This window comes from Parasteatoda tepidariorum, chromosome 9, assembly GCF_043381705.1.
Source record: "Parasteatoda tepidariorum isolate YZ-2023 chromosome 9, CAS_Ptep_4.0, whole genome shotgun sequence".
Classification (NCBI taxonomy): Eukaryota; Metazoa; Arthropoda; class Arachnida; order Araneae; family Theridiidae; genus Parasteatoda; species Parasteatoda tepidariorum.
Genome location: NC_092212.1, coordinates 51,075,254 through 51,103,021, shown reverse-complemented (window position 1 = coordinate 51,103,021; position 27,768 = coordinate 51,075,254). Strand labels below are relative to the sequence as shown.

The 27,768-nt window shown below is 27.6% G+C and overlaps 3 protein-coding genes across 3 annotated transcripts in view; all 3 read right to left on the bottom strand.

The window, feature by feature from the left end:
- Positions 1–6,978, bottom strand: part of LOC107437822 (sentrin-specific protease 6) — a gene marked incomplete in the record, with an annotated part of 15,045 nt that extends 8,067 nt beyond the window's left edge. Inside the window, 6 exon segments of the mRNA XM_071185706.1 lie at positions 613–631; positions 1,438–1,539; positions 2,515–2,645; positions 3,703–3,858; positions 5,464–5,580; positions 6,877–6,978. Coding sequence (XP_071041807.1) covers positions 613–631; positions 1,438–1,539; positions 2,515–2,645; positions 3,703–3,848 — 398 coding nt within the window.
- A 1,373-nt stretch (positions 6,979–8,351) lies between these two features.
- LOC139426507 (uncharacterized) lies at positions 8,352–25,525 on the bottom strand (the record flags this gene model as incomplete). The annotated part of the gene is given in 8 exon segments (XM_071185707.1): positions 8,352–8,578; positions 18,056–18,136; positions 19,793–19,897; positions 21,289–21,327; positions 21,516–21,620; positions 22,346–22,408; positions 23,256–23,357; positions 25,421–25,525. Coding segments are annotated over 8 exon segments (731 nt in total), but the record flags the coding sequence as incomplete, so codon positions are not given.
- Positions 25,526–27,317: 1,792 nt separating this feature from the next.
- Positions 27,318–27,768, bottom strand: part of LOC110282984 (putative leucine-rich repeat-containing protein DDB_G0290503) — a 90,093-nt gene continuing 89,642 nt past the window's right edge. The window contains exon 25 of the mRNA XM_071185811.1: positions 27,318–27,451. Coding sequence (XP_071041912.1) covers positions 27,318–27,451 — 134 coding nt within the window. The remainder of the gene's footprint in view (positions 27,452–27,768) is intronic.

Sequence of the window (27,768 nt, the reverse complement as noted above, 5' to 3'; positions counted from 1 at the left end):
ATTTTTTTTTTAACTGCTACTGTTTTAAAACTGCAGATGTAGCTGATTTAGCATTTATTAAAAAAAAAACTGGCATCTATAGAAAGTAAAAAAACATTTTGCCTAATGGTGTCCAAGATATCTCCGATTTTGCCATTTCATTGGTTATTGCTGCTGTTTTGGTTCACACTCACCATAATTTTTAGTGATGTTACAGGGCAAAGTTTTTTTAAATAAATGCCCAGCATGATCTGAAGCACAAGTTGGGAAGGAAATTGCACAAATTGTTGTTTTTTTCCTCTATCTTGCACTAAATAGAAAAAAGCAGGAGAAAACACCCTGAAGGCCTGAGAACGAAGATTTGAGACAAAAGCAGGAGACTCCTGCTAAAAGCAGGAGAGTTGGCAGGTCTGTTTTTGATTTAAAAAAAAAATTAATTAATGTTTTTTGTTTTTTTTTAAAAAAAAGAACTGTAAAACATTTTTAAAGTGCAAAATTCACAAAAGGGTAAAGTATTAATGCAATATATTAAAACTTAAATTACCTCTATCACTTCGAATGGCCCGTGACCTATGCTCCGATGCAGATTTTTCATTTTCAGAAGATGTACGAGAACGCAGAATATGAGATGGTTTTTCAGAAGCATCATTGGCTATATTTAAAGGAAAAAATTTTAAACATTTTCATGATTACATAAAAAGTTTCAATTTAAAATTCAATACTAAGCGGAGTGAGTTAGATACAGTAGAAATGGTTCTAGCCTATTCCAGGTAAGTTAATCAGGTCTTAAAAACTGTATAAAAATATAATTATGATAGATGGAAAACACTAAAGAACAATTTATCCTTGTCAATCCAAACTTCAAAATCCAGATTTCCCGATTTAAAAAAAAAATTCAATTTAATGTTTTTTTTTTATATATATATAAAGAACTGCAAAACATTTTTAAAGTGCAAAACTCACAAAGGAGTAAAGTATTAATCCAATATATGAAAACTTAAATTACCTCTATCACTTCGACTGGCCCTTGACTCTGATGCAGATTTTTCATTTTCAGAAGATGTGCGAGATCGCAGAATATGAGATGGTTTTTCAGAAGCATCATTGGCTATATTTAGAGGAAAAAATTTTAAACATTTTCATGATTACATAAAAAGTTTCAATTTAAAATTCAATACTAAGCGGAGTTAGTTAGATACAGTAGAAATGGCTCTAGCCTATTCTATGTAAGTTAATCAGGTCTTAAAAACTATGTAAAAATATAATTATGGTAGATGGAAAACACTAAAAGAACCATTTATCCTTGTCAATCCAAACTTCAAAATCCTGATTTTTTGATTTAAAAAAAAATTCTATTTAATGTTTTTTTTATATATAAAAAGACCTGTAAAACATTTTTGAAGTGCAAAACCCACAAAGGAGTAAAGTATTAATCCAATATATGAAAACTTAAATTACCTCTATCACTTCGACTGGCCCTTGACACTGATGCAGATTTTTCATTTTCAGAAGATGCACGAGAACGCAGAATATGACATGGTTTTTCAGAAGCATCATTGCCTATATTTAAAGGAAAAAATTTAAACATTTTCATGATTACATTAAAAGTTTCCATTTGAAATTCAATACTAAGCTGAGTTAGTTAGATACAGTATAGATAGTTCTAGGTAAGTTAACCAGGTCTTAAAACTGTGTGAAAATATAATTTTAATAGATGGAAAACACTAAAAGAACACTTTATCCTTGTGAATTCAAACTTTAAAATCCTGAATTTTCTCTTTTAAAAAAAATTTACCAAATTTTATGTTTTTTTATTTTTATAACAGGAAAAATAAACTTGTTTTGACAGATTTCCACTCCCTTTTGAGATTGGTACATTATTCCATTAATTTGAAAATAAGTTTGTAATATGTAGGAGATTTTAAAACATTTTCTCAAAACTCATCTTTTGAGCTTTGCCTAGATAAGTATTAGATAATTTTTTACCACTGCAACTGAAAATAAATTTCATCAAAATGAACAAATTAAAAGGAAAAAGAAAGGAAACGTCAGAAATGTATTGAATTTAGGATTGACATAAGATAATTAAAGCTATGCCACAATTAAAAAATGCAATTGAACTCATAAACATACAACTGACTGTACTGGATTGCATGTTCAATTGTAATTAAGATCGTTTAATGCTTTAAAATTAATAGTTAGATATTCTTTCCTACTTTTTGTACCACAAATGATAAATATAACATATTGTATACATGTATTGAATATACAGATATGTTAATTGTAAGTACTTAATAGTATTTTTAAAATGTTAAACATTTGTTAGGTCTACTGAAATTTTAAAAATATTCTAGTTTCTGATGCTGTAATTTATTTTGTCTGAATTCATAATTAAGATGCTTACCTTGATTTTCCAGTAAAATATTTAAAAATTTCAGAATATTGTGAGTCCTTAGACTAATACCAAAACAAATTATTCTTATAATACTACTATCTATTTTGCTATGAATTATATTTATTAATAGAAATACATACTTTTTAGCTCTTCTAAACAAACATTTTTCAGAAAGGTGATAATAATTAATATCCAATGTACATTTTCAATGTTTGCTGGAATTATTATAAAGTCCTGTGAAAAGATATCAATGTTTTTTGTCCATGGACGCCTAAAAGTAGTAAGACAAATAAGATAATTTATTATTGAAATTATGAAAATATTTATAAAAAAATTTACTGTTATTTACTACTTGAAAGTAAAAAGATTTCTATAGTTTATATATAAATAATCTTACTTTTAAGTTAACTTTCCAAATTAGTATGCATGAAAGAGAATGAGACATTAACTCCTTCAGAACCAGCAAAATGAGAAAGCGCTTCCCCAATCTGGTATACTCCAAGAGTATAGGTACTAAGGAGTAACCATACATACTAATACGGCTTGTAATATGAAAGTATCGTTATAAAATCATACGTGCACAACCACTACCGGTATAAGAAAGGCTCCGTTGCTATTTGAAACTGAGCCGTTAAGGGACAATTATGCATTTGTGATCACATTGCTGAAGGAACTAAGTGAAAGAAAAAAACTTTATTATTTCTGTTTGTTTGTCAAAAATATTTATAAAAAATCAAAAATAGTGTTTATTCTTGTAAATAATCTTACCTTATAGTGTTTTTGTTATTACAAAGTTTTTGTTTTATAACCGGGATTAAACAGCTGACCTAATTCTGAGTTTACAATTATAACGTTCAACTCCGTAGCCTAGTAATTTAGAACTCAACCCAGAAGACAAGGAAATTCCTGAATCAAGCATTGAGAGAAACTAATTTTCTTGATGGAACTAACCGGCATTTGCGTTACATGGAGAGAGAAACCATCCAAACCTCCCACACTAAGCCCGGCATCATGGGGACTTTGACCCATAATCCATCTATCACTGGGAATATTTTACATCAGCACTGTGATTGGAGTAAGAGGTCTGCAGAATTCATATCAACCAGCCATAGCTGGGATTGAGCCACAATGGCTCTAAGTTTATAGTTTGTAAAAATAGTAGAAGGGCAGAGTATGCAACTAAAAAATGATAATTTCTTGAGAAATTTCAAGCTTTTTTTTTGCCCACGAATATAATTATGAGAAAAAAAAGAGCTATATACAATAGATTGAATAATTTTTATTAAAGATTTGATATAAAATTATATATTTCATTTTATGCAATTTACCTGTCACTAGGCTTTGCTGCTGCTGCCGCCGCTTTACTTCTTGTAACAGATTGTACCAGAGCTTCATCATTTTTTTCCTTTCTTGATAGAAGTGAATAGAAATCAGTAGAGAACAAATGAGTTTTTTCTTGATAGTTTGATTTCATAATTATATATCTAAAAACAGATAAGTATCCATAATTTAAGCAGCGAAAAAAACAATATTGAAGAAAATAAAACTAATGGGAAAAATTAATTTTTTGATAATGATCTAGAACTCTATGATCGACAATATCTAATGATTGATAATTGGATTATGTATTCAGAGAGAGTTCTTAAATTTTGATTCCTAAGGGTTATTTCTTAATTCATTAACTTATGAATCCTTAAAAAAAATTTCTCATTAAAATATGAATTGTCATTAATGGTATGTTTTGCTGAAAATACTCACAAGAAGTCAAAAAAAATATGCATCAGATACATTTTGCATATAAATTACATTTTTATAAAAATAAAATACAGATAAAATGTCATTAACTGTTCCATGTCCCCCTCATACACATTACTGAATTTTTTTTATGTATTTCACTATATTATAAAAGTGTTACAAGAGATAAATGCATGCATATTCTGAATGTCTACTTGAATTTGTATAGTCATTATTCTTAGAATAGTTTGTATTTTTTGTTCTTTACACAATTTTGTATGTGACCCCAACTTTTGAGTAATTATTGTCCTAAGTATGAAAAAAGTCAATGTATTGGCACTATAGATGACTCTAGTTGAATAGACTATAACTCCCATGTTAAAAAAGGATACTCTTTTCTAGAGAACAGTAGAGTTTGATTGCAGTAACAATTCTTTAAAGGTCAATAAGTTTAATTGCACCTTAAAAAATCTGTGGGTGACTTTATTGAATGTAATTATTGCTTCAAAATTTTTTTTCTACAAAATTGCTAGCAAATAAAAGAATTTTGGTTTGTACAAAATATAAAAAATTACTTTTATTGAGTATAGACAGTTTAGTAAAAAAATTAAATAGTTTTTCATCTGTTTGGCAAAAATTATAGTTTTGCAATTTCTGGGCCTACTTGAAATGTACATAAAGAGAACACTAAGGGTCTATAACTCAATTTTTGAAAAATTATTTAAGAAATGAAATAGTTTTTGATCTGTTGGACAAAAATTACTGTTTTGTAATTACTGTGCCTACTTAAAATATATATTTAAAGAGAACAGTAATTACCTAAGGTTCTATAATTACTTCACTATTTAAAAAACTTTAAATGTATTTCATTTATTTAGTTGTGTTATTACATATTTAGTTTCTTTTTTGTCAGAATTTAAACTATAATAATAAAAAAAAACATTATTATTTGACCATAAGAACATCTTAAGTAACATAGTAATAATACAAAAGTTTGAAACTTAAGTAACATAATAATAATACAAAATTTTGAAACTTAAGAGCAAATTTTTGACTTATTAATATATTTGAGATTAAGTAGATACAGATGTCATGTTTTATGCCCAGAGTTCATAAAATTTCTTATGGTTTTTGTCTCTAACTTTGCTATAACCTCTCACTGAAATTCTCTTGTTTTGACATTTTTTGACATGATACTGTCACCTAATGTATTATTTTTTAATTCCTTTCAATCACTACAATCACTAATATTTTTGTTTAAATTATTCAAAGAATAAAATTAGTAGATATCACCAATATTGTGCCTAAGAAATATTCTAACCACAATATTAAATTAAAAACTATATCTAACTTACTGAAGGTAAAAATCAATAATGTTTCCTCTTAACCAGCGAGTAGGAGATAAAGAAGCTAAATCTCTATCATTTAGCTCAAAAGACCTTTGTTTGTCAAGCCAGACTTTAAAAGTAAAACTGAAATAAATAAATAGTCGTTCAGTTAATGCTAAGTTTCAACAAATAGAAAAAATAATATTTATTTTTGTTGCTCTTCTGACTTTTGAAATCTTCATACACACAAATATACATTTTTATTTTATTATTTCAGAAAATTTTGATCTAAAAAGTGCACATAAAAAATTGAAATAAGTAAAATATTTTTTTTTCTAATCTAATTTTATAAAATAAATGACAAAAGATAGGTAAGATGAATCCTTATTCTACAATACCCTTACTGTAGATTTTTATTGTTCTTTTTATTCTTTTATAAAAAGAAATAAAAAATTATTATTAATAATGTTTGATTCCACAGGGTGCGTAGTCAAATCTTTCAACAAAATATAAGCACCTTTTAAGTACTTTTTAAGCACTCAAAAAAAAATTTTCAAGCACTGTATTAAACTACTAAAAATATTTGCACTACTAATAATATTTTGAAATCGAAAATATCTTGCAAAATGCAGCAGAGTTGCACATGAGAGTGCAACAATCTCACCGAACCCAGCTCACTATACGCACATGCGGACTCGCAAGTATTTCCTCAAACCTGTACAATTATTGGCGCTTTCATACGCTTTGGACCGACCATAGGCTGAAATAGATCGTAGTTGAATGAATTGTGAAAACGTTGAATAAAACAATGTGAAAAGCACGCTTTAGCACAAAACGTGGCAAAAATTGACATGGTTAAAAAAAAAAGCTCATTTTTGAAAAGGGAAAATTAAGCACTTTTTAAAAACACCCCATGAAAAAAGCACCTTTAAGGGCTTTTAAAAAACGAAAATCGAAAATAAGCACCTTTAAGGGCTTTTAAAAAACGAAAATCAAAAATAAGCAACTTTAAGCATTTTTTATAATACAATAATGCAATTTATAACAATGATTTTAATATTTAATAATGTATCATTGGCTTATACTGAAAATTTAATACATTTATCAGTTTTCAGTACCTAGAAAATTTGCCTCAACATGTAATGTGAAAAATTTGTTTTACTTTTACAATTAAGAATTTAAAAAATGAGAATAGTTAGATTTTAGAAACTTCAGTTTGAGTAACATAATACCAGCAATTTATTTGAAGATTTAAAAGGGAACTGCATATAACAGTATACTGTTATATGCATGTTATATAACAGTATACTGTTAAAGTCACTAGCTACTACATATAGATTTATTACTTCTCAATTTTAAAAAAAAGTAGAGCTCAACTTTACAACCTTTTCAGATACAAAGATAATTATATAATAATCAATAAATGTAGATGTTACAAACCCTTTCAATGAAACTTGACACTTTTTTGTCAATACTACCTGCAAAAAAAGAAGATATCAACTTACTAAAGATTTTATAAAAACACAACTAAGCAAATGAAACAATATACTCCAGTTAAAAAGATTAAAGTTTTAAAATACAGTAACATAAATTTGCAATACTTTAATTTTTGTACTAAAGAGAGAGAATATAGAGTGAATTCAACAAAAAACCCTTTTTTGAACATTTCTCATACACATTGTTTTTTTACTGTCCCTTTTTTCTTGTACACAAAGATAGATAAATGGTTACATAAAAAATTGCAATTCTCAACCTTGAAGTTATATTTCAGAATTAAGAACAATATTTTTCCGTTTCTTTCTTCTTTTAAAAAGTTTTCTTCTTTTCAGCATTTTTTAAAGAGCGTTTCTAATTAACAATATTCTTTTATGGTCACTATTTTTCGAAAAATATAGCTATGAGAAAAAGACAAATTGAGAATTTATACATATTTAAATCCTCCATTTTCGTTTTAGTTTCTATCTAGCTTTTTTTCAAAAAAAACTTATGTAGACGTTTTTATTATGATGCAGCAGCTAAGAAGATATACATTGGACTTTAATCATCACTTTTTCTTGAAAATACGGTAATTGGAAAACTTAAATGTTAAGCTTTAAAACTTTTTTTCAAAAATTAAAATCAGCTTATATTTTTTCTGCTTTGCTTTTGTATATAATCTTTTTTATAGGCGTTTTTATCTTTTTTAATGTTTCATGGAAAAATTTTTACTGAGGAAAATATTATTTTTAGTATTAAATTTTCGTTTTAAGAATTAAGAGGATTTTTTTTCCTATTTCTTTTTTTTCCCAAATTTATAACGCATTTTTTTAAATAGCTGTTAGTCAGTTTTTTTTTATACCCCATACATATAACTAAGTATTTATTATTTTTCAATTATGACTAAATTTATTTATATATAAAAAAAACTATTTATTAATGATTTTTTTTTAAAAAACTCGCTATATGGCAGCCAAATATTCGGTGTTCGGCCAGATCACTGTTCATTACACCTCTAGTTCATCAATAATTTTCTTCCATGACTTTATTATGGTGAATTCACTCCATGCTTCAGCGATCCAGCAGATAACTTGGAACGGTGAGACTAACAGTGAGAATTTCTCACCCTTTCTCAAAGAAATGTGTTCTGAAAGGGGTTCCGTGGTTGTGTTCTGTTGTTCGAAAAGGTTCTGAACAATACTGTTAAATAGGGATGCTAGATAATGAGGCAGATGTTGAAAATAATGAAAGATCCAGGAAGAAAAGTGAAACAGATTTTATTCTAAATGGCGTAATTCGAAGTTCTTTCGAAAATGCGAGAAATTCTCCAATTTTGAAATTGATTTATAGAATGCGCGAATTTCTCGCGGTCATCATTTTTTAATGCGAGAAAAGAAAAAAATATGCGAGATTCTCGCGTTATATTGAAAACACTGGAGTATTATTTACACTGAAAAACAACCAATTTTAAACATTATTTTGTATTAAAACAATTCAACAGCTCGTTTTCAAAAATATAAATTTTTTCAAATGCTTTAAACTTGGGAATGTTTACATGCAAGAAGAAAAGCAAAATTAAGCAATTCACATAAATAAAAATTAAAAATATTTCCTACTTCCCACGGTGGTGACTGCTTTTCCGGAGAGGATTGTTTCTGCTTACCCACTGAAAAATAAAAAATAAATTGTAAAATAATAACACAAATACTACTAAAATGAAGAATAAATAGTATACAGGTTACAAAAGTTATTTAAGAGACATTATTCATTTTAAAACTATCCTTATCCATTTTTTTAAAAAGCATTATTCATAGGCAAAAACCAGTATGTTTTATGATGGCAATGAATAACTTGCAGGGTAAGCAGAAACTTTGTTACTAAAGGCCTGAAAGAAGCCGGCTTCAAATAACTTTGAGTGCCATTAAACAAAGATCTGTGCTTGCAATTCAACAGTAGCATGGCTATCAAGACAAATTTGAAGGGTTACCCTCCAAAAAAGCATATTCTTGTTAGCATTACAGTAAATAAACATAGAGAAAATTGTTTTCCTGTTAGGAAATATCTAGAACATATTTGCCCTTATGTGCAATGATAAATTTGGGTGAATGGCAGTTAATGAGATTTTTTTCTATGTGACCAGTAGTTTAAGAATCTTTACTCCAGAGTAAAAGAATAATAGCATTACTTAATCAATAAGCAAGACAGATCTAACTATACAAAAGTTAAAAATACACTGAATAGTACATTAATTTAATATCATCAGAAAAGTTAATAAAGCATTTATAAAGTATTGTATATTTGTAGAAACAATATATCAACATGTTAAAAATTATTGCTTATAGTAACAATGATTTGCAATACAGTATTGAAATCAAATATTATATACAAGCTTCTGCATTTTTTTTGAAGAAAAAAAAAACTGCAGTAAGTTTTATTAGTAATTTATAAATACAGAATACATTAGTATAGTATGCATACTTCTGTTTTTCAATGATTGATAGCTTCAAATATTTAAAATTAATTTTAAAAATATTTATTCATATTCGATTTGTAAACATAACACAAGTTCATTGTTTATATTATTACTAATTGAAGGACAATGTTTTTCCAAAAAAGTTTGCAAATTTTATTTAGACTAGTCAATTATGTTTAATATTAATATTACATATAGCCGTGATCACATAGTGGTTAAACCACACGGCTGTTATTGTGTAGAACTGTGGTTCAATCCCTGGTGGTAGCTCGAGGTCCAATCAGCTTCAGAAAAGTAAAAGCAATCAAGAAGCAATGATGCCACACTGTCAAAATTTCATGCCGTTGGGCATGAAATTTTGGGGCATAAACTTCAATGATTCCTACACCCACAAAGAGCTATTGTGAGAATGTTTTACTTTACTATAATTACACAGTTACATTTTAATGAGGCATATCTTTTAATTTAAAATCTGCTGCATAGTTTAAACACTGGGTAGTTTTTATTTAAAAATAAATCAAATAGTTTTAGAGATTGGAACAAAAACCATAATACTCATTTTAACATGTTCCCTATGAACAATTTATCCAATCTTTTAAACATAAAATTACGTTAAATTCTTCAACTAAGTTTACATTTATTTTTTTAAAAAGACTCTGTACTTCATTAGGTCCAGTCCTTATTTTTTCTAGTCATGCAAGAGCTCTACATGGAAACTTTCACTAATAATCTAGTCATTCTCATGAATATGTTGACAATACATTTTCCTTCTCAGCTATTCAGTTAATTTTTTGTTTACATTCATGTCTCATGAATTTTACCCCGCACATACAAAAAAACTCATTCTTTTTTTGGAAACGAAAGATAAACAAAAATATTCTAAATGAGAAGCAATGTAATAAAAAATTTTTTTGGCTGTGAATATATATAAATAAATTTTCTTAAACTTTTTTATATTTAAGAGAAATTTTCAGGAGTTCATTTAGACAATGAATAATAAAAAAAATTTATATTTTTAGTATGATACTGCAAAAAAGAAGCAAAAGAAGAAAAGCACATAAAATAAAAAATATATAAAATAATGCATATGGAAAATAATTAAGACTATTTTATTACGGAGAATTTTTAAACCAACAATGTTTATATGCTGCTTCATACGGCAAAAAATACTACATTTACTACAATTAATTATTATATATATAGCTTTATTAAAAAATATTAATTTTTCGCAAGCCAATAGATCAATAGGCTAGAAAATATAAATATAGCTTAGAGTAATGTAATATAGCTTAGTAATATAGCTTAGAGTAGTAGCAAATATAAAAGTTTTAATTAAATAAAATAAAATTACTATAAAAAATTAATACAATTATGAAAGAACAAGATTAAAAAAAGATACTAAAACTAATAGTAGAAATATTGATATAATTGACAAAATATACACAATAGATCAACTTTCTCACCAAAATAATATGTAGTTTACAAAAACTATAATTTTTTAGGAAGAATATAAATGGAATATTAACGTTTCATATTTACTACAAATTTCAATGAGACTTTTCAGTTCTATAAGAGCACACTTTTCTTTTTGAAAAATAAAAAACACAATATTCATCCACACTGTTCATTATAACAACAATTCATAATAGCAAGAGGAATTATAATCATCTTGTCGTTATAAACAAATACATAACATATAATGTAAAAATAGCAATAAAAAAAAACTAGCTACTTTAAAAGAGCAAAGTTAGTGAAAGGATAACTGATTGTGAATGAACAAGGAACACTGCATGGCTTAAAAGATGTATTACAGATGGGTAGTTGACTGCTTGATTGTTTCTATCTCAGCTTCTTATACTAATTATACATGAGCTTCCAAACAAATTCTCACAATAGAAACCTGCTCCAAATAAAGAATCTTCATGAAAACAGCCATTAGTATAATTATGGAGCCAAAAATCTTTTATGAATCTATTTGCAATGACTTCAAGTGCATAGGCATGAAAAAGAGGAAGGATAGTAATCTTTTTTCTTGGTTTGAGCATTAAGTGAGAGATTTATAGTTTGAATTCTAAAAGTCAGGGGGGGTCCTCTTTTGAACGCAACTGTTGGTAAGACATAATGTCTTGCGCATTATGGAAGAAAGACTTCTGTCCCTTTAGTTTTCTTTAAGTCGGAACAAATCTCTGTCAGTGCAGCAAAGGCAGTCTCCTACATTTTTCAAATGTTTTGATAGTTGTCTCTTCAGAAATATCCTCAGACCCTCAAAGCCAGTTTGAATTCCTAAGGCAGTGATACTTGTGGAGCAGGCTACAGAGGTAATAAATCTCAGTGCTTTATTTTATGGACCTTGACAGCTTAGTCGGAATGACTAGCAGGAGCCGCGGCCAGTAATTTTTTACCATAGTTTAGAACAGGTCTCACATAGAATTCATAAACAATGGTCAGAACATCAGGTGAGGATCCCTAAGTAATACCAGAGTCTTGAGACCAAGCCTATAATCTTCTCTTTTTGCACTCTTTTACGTGTCTCCTCCATGATAATTTATTATCAATCAACACTGGGACATCTCTTTTCTTTTAAAGTGAGCAATTGGATACTAAAAAAAATTGCAGGAGGTATTTTATGTAAGAAGGAAGATAACATGGCCATTGGTTGCCCACATAAAAAAGTTAAATGACCTTTGTTAGTACCTTTTTTTTGGATTGATACCATGAATAAAAAAAGTGTTTCATTCTCGCTTTTTTTCATAAAATATGATTCACTTTAGCAGTAAAAAAATTATTTCTCTCAAATAAAAAATTTTTTTGCGATAGCAGGATAGTTGTAATTTTCGGCTCTTTCTTTTAAAAAAGGCAGCAGGATACCAAAAAAATCAGAAATTTTCTTTTGTAAGAAAGATGTTAAAAGGGTCATTGCTTGTTTACATATAAACATAAAGCTAAAAAGTTGTTTATTTTTTTCTTTTTATACATAGATACCATAAATAAATAAAAATGTATTTCATTTTGTCTTTCTTTTATGGCTCTCATAAAAGAGTAAAAAAAAATATTGCAACAGCAGATCTTTAATTATACAATATTTTTTATAACTTTAATATCTACATTTTGATCTTGAATTACAAACTTGTCATAATAACGGACTTGTCATAATTGAGCTTTACTGCCAAGCAGCATGAAAATACCACTCATCATTTGAGTTCATACACAGAAGAATGTAGGTCATTAAGAATAATATTTATATTTATGTACAATGTAATTAAGCGGCCCACAGCAAGAGCAAGGTAAGCCTAAATGCTAATTCTTTTTCCTTTTCAGTCACTTTTGACAGTGAATAGCTAGGCTGTTATGATTAGAGCAAGAATTTTGCATAAATATTCAATAAATTTTTTCTGAGAAATAAACAGGGCTGTGTTAAAAATTAGGTACAATAGTTAAAATGCAGTTTTTGAGGTTTAAGATGCTATAGGTAGACTGTCCATGTGGGATATAGATATCTAGCTCTCTTCTTATAATGGTTTTGCAGAATTTCAATATTTTGTTCAAATATACAGGGTGTTTATAAAGTTCCAGATAAATTATGATGCTTAATAACTCATAAAATAATAAAGATAGATTGAAATTAATAATATAAATGGTTAGATAGACTCAAAAAGCTTCATGACCCTTGTCAATGAACTTCCACATGTGCCCCATTCGTCGCACGGAGAATATCAAATCGATAGTCAATTTCACGCCAGGTAGCGGCAAGCATGTCGGCATCCACAGAGGCTATTGCGGTTGTAATTCTGGCTTTTAGGTCATCAATGTTTGACACGATCCTCCTGTAAACATTGTCCTTTATAAATCCCCAAAGAAAAAAAGGCCAGCGGTGTTATATCAGGTGATCTGGGTGGCCAAGGAATTGGACCTTCTCGCTCAATCCAACTTCCTGTCTCATCAGTCGTATACTTAGACATGTTGGAAAACTTCGTATTTCCACAACTAGAAGAGCTTAAGCCACCTGTCTTTTTGCAACAAGATGGTGCACCACCTCATTAGGGTATCATCATTCGTAGTTCTTTGAATGACCATTTTCCTGAAAGATGGATGGAAGATTCATTGACAAGGGTCATGAAACTTTTTGAGTCTATCTAAACATTTATGTTATTAATTTTAATCTATCTTTATTATTTTATGAGCTATTAAACATCGAAATGGGTCCGGGACTTTATAAACACCTTGTATTTTTAAAAAATTCTTTCTTCAACTATTATGTTACAATATAAAATGTAATTTAAGTAAGTTATTCTTAACACAAATCATGCATAAAAAAAGAAATTAATATAATTTATAGTTGACATTAACTTACTAATAGTAATAATATTAATACTTTCCTAAGAGCAAGTTAAAAAATTTTTTTAAATCAAATATCGAATAAGCTCATATACTTTATTGAATATAAGCTCATAGAAAATTCGGTCATAGACGAACATTTCAATTACCAACAACTCAACACAGAGAGGGGCGAAAACTATGTTTACCTATTGTCTTTTTATAAACTACATAACTCTCCCCAACGATTTAAAAATAGAGGCTTATCTTGTTCTGGTGTTAAGCTCCTTAATAGTTCAGAGATTTATATAAATATTTAATTTAAGAGTAATCACAAATAAAAATCAATAACAGAATAAATAGATAGGAAAAAAAATATACATAAAAAGTTTCAAAATAATGACTTCATCTGCTTGAAGGAGTCGAATTCAAAATGCATTAAGAATAATTCAAAATTATACAGTTGTATAATAGCTTTTCATCTATCCTTCAAATAAAGAATATTAATTGTATCCTAGTCTCCTAAAACAAAAACAAAAAAAAATGACATCAATTTCTGTTGGAACAAAAATAAAAAACACAATTTCAATAAAAAGAATAATTGGATAAACTTATGATAAATAATGATAAGTTTAAAGAACATATTATATATAAATATTTATAATAGACAATGGCAGTTCAAACAGAAATTTCTTTTGAAAAATGAGCAAGTTAATGTATAAAAAAAAAATTGTATGGTTATGCTTGTGTCAACTATCTTAGAATGAAATGCGTGTTGCAGTAAACAGTTGTAATAATAGCTCTTAAGCAGTTAATTAAGAAAAGAAAAATTTCGTTTCTGTAAATTTTTATTTTATGAAATTTTCTATGAAATACAACTGAATAGAACATTGATTAGCCAGACATCTTTCAAAGAATCTGATAGTTTTCTTTTTTTCCCATCAAATAATTTATTATAGGTGTAGTTTATTCGACTACTATTGCTTCCATTTCTGAAAATACTTATTGGATCATTAACACTTATTTCAATTATTAGTACTATTGATAAAAGTGGATAATAAGAATGATGAACCTAATAATTATTCATTATTATGGATGATTTTAATAGCCAAAGGTAGATTATTCAAGGCATAAAAATAGATTATTCAAGTTTCTATGCATAAATTAATAATTATATAGTTCATAACAGGGTTGGTTTCCATATGCCTGATAATAAATCCAATGCTAGATAATAAATCCAATTTTGCTTTCTATCAGTAACTAAGTACTAAGGTAGTTTTAGTTGTTCTCCTCATAATAAAAAATAATGATCTTCTTTTACTACACACTTAAATAGAGAAATGTTTTTCAACATTTTTCAATGAACCACTAAAATAAACTAAAATTAACAAACATAACTGTTGTTAATTTAACCATGTTTCAAAAATTTAGGTTTTGAAACAAAAATAATTTACTAGAAACATGTTGGATTTTTATTACTACTACTGCTATTGTGAATTAGAAAAATTCTGTAGAACTTTTCTAAATTAAATAATCAATTAAAAAATTATGAAAGAGAGAAAATATTTTTAAGATAGTGAGAAAAAAATTGATAAGTACCTTCTCATGCTCTGCACTCTTCTCAGGTTGAAATGGTCGTACATCATGACTTTTAGAAAGAAAATATAAATACAAACTTTTTCTTCTTAAATGTGTAACTTTGACCAGAAGTAAGTTGAACATTAAACATTAATTGAATAAGAAAAAAAAAATATTTCTAAGCTTTAGAAGTAAGCTGGATTTCTATTGACCTGTAATAGTTCCTTGTTATATCGCACATTCTGATAAATTATTCTATATTAAGGTGTAAAAAGGAACCACCTTGAATAACTTTTTATCCAATGATTGGATGCTTACCTTCTACGACTCGATCTGAATGGTTGGGGGACCTCAAGTATGCTAATTAATTAGAACAGACGATGTTTTAACTAGCGAAATCAGACACAAAAGCATACTTTCTCTGAATAAACATACCTTTTTCTCAACAGATTTGGATTTCAGATTCCCACAATAGGGGGTAGCCGCGATCTGGAAAATATGGTCCCCATAGTTTGGTTAGGAGAGCATTAATGTTAATATTTTTTTATTATTTCGCCCTATCTAGAGAACTTTTTAAGTGAATTAAAAAATTATTTTATTTAAAAATGGTCGAAATTTTTTCTAAGGATTATAAATTTTTACATCATTTTAAGGTATGTAAAAAATGTTTAGCTTACAATTCAAAATTTTTTCTACCATTATTAAATAAATTAAAAAATATTTACTATAATACATTTTTTACACAAAATTATCTTTGGACAAATGAATTTTATAATTATGCGCAAAAATTTTTCCATTTGCTTAAAAAGTTTTTTTAAAGCGAATTAACATTAAGGGGTCCAAACTTTGAATCCCTCTCAACCAAACTAGGCGGACCATATTTCCCAGATTGAGGCTACCTCCTACATTTTGAAAGTCAGACATCTTAATCCTTTTTATTTTACATTTTATAACCGTCGTTGAACAGCTAACCCAATATTGGTTTTACACTACTAAAGTTCAACTCCGTAGCCTTGTAATTTTGAACTAATCCAGAAGACAAGGAACTCCTAGATCAGTAATCCCAGAGGTATGATTTGTTACGTGAACATACAGTGACTTGACAGATTCAAGGTGCATCAGTCACTATTAACAACACGAGAAGTCTTCGGGTGGCGGGGATCGAAACCACAACCTTTTGGACATGGACCAAGTGCCGTACAAACTAGGCTATCCTGGCTTATCTGAATCCTTTGAAGAAAAAAATGCATGTTTACTCAGAGAAAGTTCGTTTTTGTGTATGATTTTGCAACTTAAAATATCTGCGCCAATTAATTATCATATTTGAAGTTACCCCCCTGAAATATTAAGATTGAGTCTTAGAATGTAAAGATCCAATCATTAGATCAAAAGTTATTCAGGGTGTACGGTAGATTAAAAAGTAAACATAACATATTAAGCGGTCAATAAATGATTTATTTAATCACAAGATACACAATAATGATAAATATTTATTGAAATTCAGTACTTACAAAGGCAGAATGAACATTTATTCTTTCATCGACTTGTTAAACAAACAATAATAGAAATTATTTAAGATTTACCTCAAATACATCAATAATCAATATACATATATATAAGTTTAAGAAGTAAGCTGGACTTTTATTGAGCAGTAATAGTCTCTTTATATATAGTACATTTGGATAAATTAGGTACTCCATTTTCAAGTACATTAAAAAGCACACATAACATATTAAGTTGACAATAAAAGTTTTTTTCTTTTAAATCACATGATATACGATAATGATGATTGTTATTGAAATTCAGAACTTATAAAAATAGAATGCATATCTTATTCTTTTACTTACTTGGCAAACAGAAAATAATAGATAATATTTAAAAACAACCTCAAATATATCAGGTATCAATATTTAAGATACTAATACTATATATTAAGAAGTGAGCTGGATTTTTACTGAGATGTAATAGTTCCTCGTTATATCGTACATTCAGAAAAATCAGCCTCTTTTTCAGGTGCCAGACAAATAATAATAATAAAAAAATATGTAATCAAAACTAGTCTTTTAAGGAATGGTAAAAGGGAGAGCAATTAATTATTTTAGACTAATTTTTCTTCTGAAAAGAATGCAGAAATATGAAACGGAACAATAAATTTAACTATTTATTTCTAATTTTATTAACAATTAACATGCATTAGTATAGTTTTTATCATTATTAGTATAGCCTTAAATGTACTATTTGTTTCAAGAGTTACTGTCGACTATTAAGATCTGTCTATTCCTTTAAATTAAAGAAATATAATAATTAAAGTTCGTTTCATTTTTGTTAAACTCCCCCCTTCACCAAATAAAATTCACATGCTCGCATAATTAATAATAGCAAATAAGTACCCAGTTTGATTTTAACAAAGTAGTAAATTTGTTTTATTGTCCATCAAAGAATGACTAGCATAGATTGTTTTTTAAATGTTAGCATACGTTGTACTGAACATTTTAATAACAAATTTACTACAATATCATACAAACATGTAAGAAACAAAACTTTAGTAATAGTATCAGTTTATACCTATATATTATCTAGGTTTTTGATTTTATGATTTTAAATATCAAAATACTTGAAATTATATAAAAAGGTTGCTCGAGACAGCCAACTGTATAATAATTTTAAATAATATTTTAAATTTATGTAACGCATAAGTAAAATAAGCATTACTTTAAGTTAAACTTACTATAAAGGCAATATGCTTAAAATTATCAATAAATATGAAATTCCCATTACCTTTCTTGGATAAAGTCTCTTTCAATGGTTGAGTGTTTGATTGCTTTCTTGGTGATTCATACAAAACTTCCACATCAGATCCTGTAAAAAAATATGTAAAACTCTGAATATGTGGCCAAGTGATTAGTTTTTTACACACAAACAACACACCTGGTGAAATTTAAGAATCCCTTGAAGCAAAGTCAATAAAGGAGTTCAAATGATAATCTAAATTACAAAATTTCTTGGGGAAAATGAGATTTTGAATTTTGACTTCTACATTGTGGGAGATAATCATATTCTAGAAAATATGGTTCAGCTACTTAGTTTAATCAGCAAACTGGTCAAAATGAGTTGTATAGTTTTTGATATTACAAATTTTAAAAAAAACATTTCTTTAAAGTGTTTATACTTTCTTAAAAACTATTCAATCAGTCAAAATATATTCAGCTCAAAAACTATTCAGTTTTACATTAAAAAATTGCATTGTGCAAGATGCTGAAAAAATAAAACTTTTTTTTTAACTGTTATTAATAGATAATTATTCAAAATTAATTTTTACAGAAAATTATCTTTTGGTAAAACTGTTAAAGAATTTGGCACAAAAATATTTTGATTTGATCAATTAGTTTCAGAGATATATTTCAAGGATATGACAAAAAGCATTAGTAGCAGTAAAAGGGTCAAAATTTTGATTTGTCTGCTAACTAAATTGCTGGGTTTAATTTGAGAGATCAAAAGCCAACAAAGATCATGTTTATTCAGAGAATGTATATTTTTGTGTCTGTTTTAGACGTTTAAACTATTAGCTGAATCATTATCATCAAATCATTAAGATTTCAATACAATATTTCAAAATTTAAATTATGAATAAAAATAGATTTGTCCTTCAACCAACAAAAAAAGTTTTCGTTTTTTTGTTTTTTTCAACCATTAAGGAAACATACTTTCTTTACATAAACATGTCTTTCTTTTAATGGATTTGAAATTTTGATGCTCAACATAAAGGAGGAATATGGTCCCAAACGTCAGTCAAGAGAACAGTCGAAAATTCAGACCCCTGAATGTTAATTTCACTTTTTGTCTATTTTAAAAGCTCAAATAGGTTGCATTTTTAAATTTTTACTTCTCAAGAACTATTTGATGGATTCTTTTTACATTTTGAATTTTATGATTTAAAGTTACATAGATTAAAATGACATACAAATTTTTATACTTTACATTTTAAAATTTTTCCAACTATTAGTAAATTAAATAATAAAGATAATAAATACTATTAATGAACAAATTTTTTGATTTTGTGATTTGTTCAAAGCGTTCTAGAAATAAAGCAAAAGATGCACTCAAAAACAATTAACAATAAAAGATCCAAACTTTTAATTTATGTCCTGAAGAAATGTATGCTACAACATTCAAACTTTTGATTTTCTGATTCCGCTGTGATTCCCCAGATTTTGATTGTTAAGAATTCTAATCCATCTAATAGAAAAAGGTCTGTTTATACAGAGTACAATGAATCTAATTTCATAGCTTAAAATAGCGGCGTCCAAACCATTACTTTTGACAAAATATAAAATTTTTTGACAAAGACTAATTAGTATATAGCTATTTCTAATAAAATTTTTTAGTCATATAATTTTAGCTCATTACTGCTTACACAAAAAAATATTAAAAAAAACAACATTTAAAAAAATCAAGATCATAGATGAGTTAAAATATAATGCAATAAAAAAATTAAATAATGAAATTTCAAATTACCTTTATCACTTTGGATGGCAAGTTTATTTTCAACAATAGGTTTTTCATTTTCTGGAGTTTTATGAGAGCGTAAAATATGTGGTTGTTTTATAGCAGCATCATTATCTGCATTCAATGAAATAAAAAGAAAGACACATAAAACATTTAAACAAAATGTAATAAAGAATAGAAAGTGATGTAAGACAACAAACATCAACAAGTCAAGTCTTATGGCCTGAAAGTTATAAATAAAATAAATAACAAGTGTGCATATTGCTGTTGATATACATGTCTACTTTTGTAAATTAAATTATCATCTGCTCAATTGATTTGCATAATTTAAGAACACTGCTCATGATTTCAGGATAATATGAAGAATCATCATAGTATGTGAAATAAGGCATTTTGGACAAAAGTTAATCTAAGTAATATGTTTTTTATTTTGTCCACTGCACATAAAAAAGTGCAGGGTTTATAAAGAAGGAACAAAGAAAAATCCTATTTGTCCTAAACCTTGGACATGTCAGATACTAAATTTAAAATTACTTCTAATTTGTAAGTATTTTTTTCCAATAAAAAATGTCATTACAAATTTTAATATGAAAATATAATTAATTTTACTGTATCTTAAAAAATTACAATAAAACTTCATACATTTACAGTGGAGCATCGTTTATACGACGATCACTTATACGACGTTTACATTTATACAACGTTTTAGCGTGGTCCCAAATCATTCCTATTCATTTTAATGTAAAAATATATCGTTTATACGACGCACAGAATCGGTTATACGTCGGTTTTTAGATTTTGTTCACGTTTATTTAATTTTTTATTTTTTCTTGTGTATTTTAAAAAAGGGTGGAATTTGCCAACATGAATGATACAGAAAAGGGTGACAACAAGAATTCTTGGATGACGACCGTAATTTTTACTAGATGACTGAAAAAACTAGACAATATTATGAAGAGGCAAAAACGAAAAACTTTGCTATTCATCGACTAATGTCCAGCGCACCCATCGATACTAATTATTTGGAAAATGTAAAAGCTCTCTTTTTTCCTGCAAATTGCGCAAGTGCGCTTCAGCTATTAGATTTGGCCGTGATTAGAAATCTAAAATTGCATCATAGAAAGCAGTAAGTTCAACTCGCTATTCAAAGCATTGCAGAGACTAATAGCAAGAAAATATAATTAAAGGTCACATACATTCAAACTGCTCACTGCAATTTTTCTTCTCTGGTTATTTGTTTGTTTTGCTTTGTCTAATTTAGAAATTTATGTAAATCAACACGTTAAACATTAAAATTAACTGAAAACAGAGTTAGTTTCAGTTTTAGAAGTAAAAATCGATTATACGACGTTATCGTTTATATGACGTTTTTCGGTGGTCCCTTCGGCGTCGTATAAACGATGCTCCACTGTATTTAATAAGTTAATAAGGATAGCATGCACTGCATTAAGTCTAATTTTCATTGTAATACTACTTGAAGATAACAATAATGAAATGTATATTACCTTTTTTAGGTGATTCAAAACCAACTACTAAATCTGACCCTGAAAAAAATATATGATAACAGTATTTTATTTTCCTAATTAAAAGTGAAATTTCTTAGTCATGTAATTTTAGCTCATTACTGCTTATGCAAAAAAAAAAAAAAAAAAAACATTTTTAAAAATCTAGATCACAGATGAGTTAAAAAAATAATGCAGTGAAAAAATTGAATAATGAAATTTCAAATTACCTTTATCACTTTGAATGGTAAGTTTACTTTCAACAATAGGTTTTTCATTTTCTGGAGTTTTATGAGAGCGTAAAATATGTGGTTGTTTTATAGCAGCATCATTATCTGCATTCAAAGAAAGAAAAAGAAAGGCACATAAAACATTTAAACAAAATATAATAAAGAATAGAAAGTGACGTAAGACAACAAACATCAACAAGCCAAGTATTATGGCTTGAAAGTTATAAATAAAATAAATAACAAGTTCGCATATTGCTGTTGATATACATGTCTACGTTTGAAAATTAAATTATCATCAGCTCAATTGATTTGCTTAATTTAAGAAAACTGCTCATGATTTCAGGATAATATGAGGAATCATCATAGTATGAGGAATCATCATAGTATGTGAAATAAGGCATTTTAGATAAAAGTTATTCTAAGTTATTCATTCATGCACATAAGAAAGTGCAGGATTTATAAAGAAAAAACAAAGAAAAATCCTATTTGTCCTAAATCTTGGTCATGATAGATATTAAATTTAAAATTACTTCTAATTTGTAAAAATTTTTTTGAGTAAAAAATGTCATTATAAATTTTAATAAGCAAGAGAGAACAGAAATATTAAATCAAAACAGAATTATATTCTATGTGGGAAAAAAAAGAATTTTTAAATAAAAATAAACCCATGCTAGAAAATATGATCATTAATTTTGTTATATCTTATTAAATTGCAATAAAACTTCACACTTACATTTACTTAACAAGATAATAAGGGTAACATGCACTGCTTTAAATCTAATTTTCGTTGTATTATTGCTTGAAGATAGCAATAATGAAATGTCTATTACCTTTTTTAGGAGAAGTATTTCTTGATTTCCTTGGTGATTCAAAGACAACTACTAAATCTGACCCTGAAAAAACATCGTCATATATGCACTTATACGCACTTGACTCTAAATTTAAAACAAGAGTTAAACTACGTATAATTTATTTATCCTTAAATAACTTTTATTTCCATGCAATATTTTTTTAAAATATTTTTGCTTTTGTCAAGCCCTTTTGAACTAAATTTTAATACTCAAATCTATCTTCCATTAAAAAAATATATTGTAGGCATAAAGTACACAATAGCGTATAAAATTATAATAAGCTACATTATGTATATAAATATTTTTCTTGCTGTTATTTTAATTGAGAAGTACATTTATCAAACTTTAAAAAATAAATAAATAAAAACTTCAGGACTATAACTGGAATTATAAATTACATTGAATAACATTACTATTTGAAAGAAACTGCATAGACTTCAATAGTTTTAAAGCTTCTGTTAAAGATTAAATTATTTTAATTTTTATAAATAACTATTGAATAAAAAGTTTTAAAGAATTTTTTTAAATTTCTTCCTATTAAAAGTAACCAATTTGCTTAAGGTTTAGAAATATTACCTTAAGTATTTTGTCTATAGATTTCCAATAGAAATGAAGCAAGTAATTAAAAATGCAAAAAAACTCTTAATTTGTTAATTCAATCCGTCAATAATATAGATTAATAACAGTGAGTTTTTATCAAAAATGTAATTTGATTAACCTCTGCTGAACGCTTGTAGAATAATCATGCAACTATCAGAACATCAATTTGTTTCATGAACAAAAAGATCAGAATAACATTAAAATGTTAAGTTTCATGTAAGATGGTTATCATGCACAAGATTACCATCTTAAAATCAAGATAGCAATGAGGTATTAATGTTTGAGTTACCACTATTGCTTGAAGAGTCAATTGACATGGATTCTTCATTTTCATTTCTGGCAGGTTGAGGAAGACTAATTGACTGACCTTCAGTTACCTTACCTTCATCATCTATTAAAAATGAAAATTACAAAATGAAATAAAAAATTAAAGTGTTAATAATAAAAAAATAATTTTTAAATAAAATTTATTTTACTGAAGAAAATATAAAAATTATTTAAGCGTCGAATAGGTAATTATCAGAAATATAGAACGAAAGTTAACTAGACAAGCTCGCTAAATCATTAAATTATGACAATAACAGTAATTTTTTAATCTATTTGAATGCAACTTTTGACAATAAGAATTGGGAATCATAAAATTAATATGAAATTAAGATATTTCAGATAAATTAAACTATTGGTTGGAAGGCACATAAATAATATATTTCTAATATAGGGAAGCGTCCTTAGTGGTATACAATGCAGGGGTCTGTCCAGGTTTAATGGTACCCTCACAAATTCAACTTAAGGAAAAACGGCAGTTTCACAAAATACTTTTTCTTAAAATTTTATTTTTGTATCCCGTAAGAAACGAAAACGATATTTTTGTGTTGATTTCTTGATATAATTTTTAATTTTCACAAATTATGCCAACATTTTCACAAAATAGGTACCTTTCAGAAAAACCTAGACAGACCACTGCAATGACATTTCCAGTCGTGGGTTGCTACGCAATTCTTAATCTTTATAATGTGCTCTATCTCTGATAGAAGTTTGTCAAAACAGTCCCAGTACATTTTACATATTGAGTTTGATTCCATTTAAATTAACAGAAAATGTAAATATTAGTCTCCTATGGTCAACAGCTTGGCCACTTTAGATGTTTCACAAAATAAGCATTTCATACTCTTCAAGACAGAAGAAAATTAGGTTTAGATCAAAATGCTATTTTATCATATCAAATTTAGTTAAATGTAAATTAGCTTTTAGTAGGAACTGAAAATGTTTGAGGGGCTTCAGGGAGTATAATGATAATCCACACATTCAAGTCTGGGCAGTTTAGTTTTCATATTAAAATTATTTTCACAATTTCGAAGTAGGAGATTAGATGTTTCTACTTAAACTTAAAAAGTACCTGTTTAGAAACAGTATTAAACTGCTTGATATAAAAACCTTAAATTTAGCTAAAATGTCACCCATATTGCTCCAAGCAATTCATTTTATAAATATATTGCCACNTACAATGTTTTAAAAAGGAAAATATAACACTGAGTAAGAAAATAAACTTAATATCAAAATAGATGACAAAGCATACTTGTATCTTACCTTCATCAAAATGTTGAGCATAAAATGATAAATCTGCAGCATCATCTTTTGTTTCTGTTATAGTCACAAGTTTGAAATTAACAATTCTATCTGATTTGTCTTCTTTCAACTCAGGTTGAACAGGTTCAAATTTTTCCCAACGCTAAAAATATACAAAATACTGTATATATTTCAAAGAATTTACATTTAGAAACCATCACTAATAAACCATAAAACCTTATTAAATATATACTCAATATTCGTATTATTATTTATCTTAAACGTTTGAAGCGGCAATGAGTTTAATGTTACTTGCTATTCTCTAGGAAAGTAAATATGAAAGAAATTTAATACTACGCATGTGTAAGTCAAGTTCCTTTAAGTTAACATTTAAATATTAATTGCCCCATTTCAATATTTCTTCATAGTCACCAAAATATTTTTTAAAAAAGAATTTTAATTTTCTCAACTTCTACTAAAAACAGTTGAAACTTTAGATTTTACAATAGAAAAATATGTAGAGTTATAATTGTTATGCAAACAATATATTATATAAAAATATAAAAAAATTGAATAAAAAATAATAAATAATTATTAAAATATATTGTTTGCATGAAATTACCTTAGAATAAATGGGTTTCATGAGTGGATGCAATTTTTTTTTTTAATTGCTGAATTAGATTTAAAGATATGACTAAAAACGCAAAAAGGTGAAATTAACATTAAGGGAACCAAACTTTCATTCGCTTCTCCTGCCTATACTATTAGAGCAACAACTTCCAGATTGCAGCTACCCCTTATAGTTTGAAAGTCATGAATTGAAATATGTAAATATATATATATATATATTGATTTTTAAGAATAAAATAAAAAAATATTTAAAATTACTTTTCTTGCTTTGAGGAACAGGTGGCATGCATTCTATTGCAGATTTTTCCTTTTCTAAGACTTTATGCGATCGAAGAATATGTGGTTGATTCTCAGTGACGTTATGATCTGTAAGTAAGGAAAAAAATTATAAACTTTTGGAAAATAAAAAAACTTATTTTTTATTATCCGTTTTCAGAGATTGCCCCTTAAATATATTTTGTGTTGGGGAGAGCTGAGGGATCAAAATTACTGTTGAGGAATCGAAATTACTGTTCGGAGATAATTTTCTTGACGCTTCCTGGTAAACAGCATTTGCAATATGTGGTATGCTCATCTGGTTGCCAAATTAAATAAATTGTTGGCTGAACTCACCCAGTTGAAGAGGTGCATCAGATATTTAATTTGTTGTCATTAATGAAATAAATTTTATTTAATGTCATTTATATGATACTGATATATGATTTAATGTCATTAATAAAACGAAATTCTAGACTGTTTGCAGATTTTTTATAACGTTGATTCATAATTTTCTGCTCATCTTGTTTTATAATTAGTTCCATTTAGAAGCAGGTATAGGCCTGTGATGGAAAGTCTTCTCTCAGATTAACAATTACTGTCAATTAAGCTAATTATCTCCTGATAACAATATTAATTATCAAATATAAAAATTATATATTTTATAGTATAACTTTATAATTTGGTAAGGAACAGTGTCCAAAATTGGAGATTTTTATCTTAACAGCAATGTGTCATTTAGAATTACAGTCTGTTAGGATAATTATCTTTTATAATTAAAGTATTTATCCCTAATTACCCTGATAATTAACTCAGCGGCACGACAGCCCATAGAGGGCCACGGCCTACTGTACAGAAGCAGATGTTCCAGTTAGGTGGTCAGCCGAACGTGAAACCCCCAGTGTTTAGTTCCCAAGCATGCTTGGTACTCATTTATCGGCCCACTGAAGGGATGAAAGGCTGAGTCAACCTTGCCCAGCCTGATAATTACGAACTATTAAAAGATAATTTTAGTTTTTTTTTTTTATATGATGAAAAGCACAGAGCCTTTGTTACCTTTCAATTGGAGTAGTTATCACTTATTCACCCTGATAATTATAAAATATCAAAATAAGTTGTTAGCTTTTCTATTTAGCATGTAAGGAACACATGGCCAAAATATGAGACTTCTATCTTACGAGTAATAACATGTTTTTTTTAGCATTACTGTCAAAAGGGGTATAATTATCTACTAATTACCCTATTAATTGCAAAATATCTAAACGAAACTTAATCCTTTATACTTATTTCATGAAGAGATACATGCTTAAAATTTTAGCTTTTTAACTTCATGGGATATAGGAGAATTTATTAGTGATAAGCCAGTGAGTTAGTCAGTGGCTGACTGAGGGTTTTATCTTTTATATGTATAAATAACATGACTATCAAATGAGAAGATAGCAATATTGAACTATAGTAAACTATTAGATAAATAACCCATGCAGCAGAGATAAGTATTAATGCGCTATTACTGCTGATGCAGCAAAATTACTGAGTTTAAAGGAGAATACATTAAACTCATTAATAACTGGAATTAATGGGGCTAGTTTGAATGTAAATAAATCGATCTCTGCCCTTGTTTCTAATAACAATAGAGACTTTACGAAAGAGATAAAAATGCTGATAGTGCCTAAAATTACTGAATTAACCCCTGCTAAACCGCTTGATGTTTCTAAAATTAATTTTCCTCACAATTTGACTTATGCAAATCCTAACTTTTTTAAGCCTCAACGTGCTCAAATCTTGCTTGGCGGAGATATTTTTTACGAACTGTTACGAACCGAGGAAATAAAATTGGAAAATAGTTTAGTCATTTTACAGAACTCTGTACTCGGCTGGATTGTAACGGGAAGATTGGGCACTAAGGATAATTGTAAGGAATACAAATGTCACTTATTATCACAAGATCACACTTTAACTGATTTGCAAAAATTTTGGGACCTTGAGTCTCTAGGAATAAAGGATGAACCCAAATGCTTAGAGGGGGATGAAGCACTATCCAAATTTAATGAAACAATTAGTTATAAAAATAAAAGATATGAAATCACTCTTCCTTGGAAAAGAGATTGGAGGGAATTGAACGATAATCTTACCGTCGCAACTAAGCGATTTAAAGGTCTTTTAAATCGTATGACTCGGAATTTTGTGAACCAGTTTCATCTAGGAGTAAGTTATCTTGTTTAAATGAATTCTTGGATGAAAATTCTCTAATTCGTGTTGGTGGCAGACTTAGAAACTCTGATTTATCGAATAATAGTAAATTTCCCATTGTACTGCCTAGCGAGCATAAATTAACTGATGTAATTTTGAAT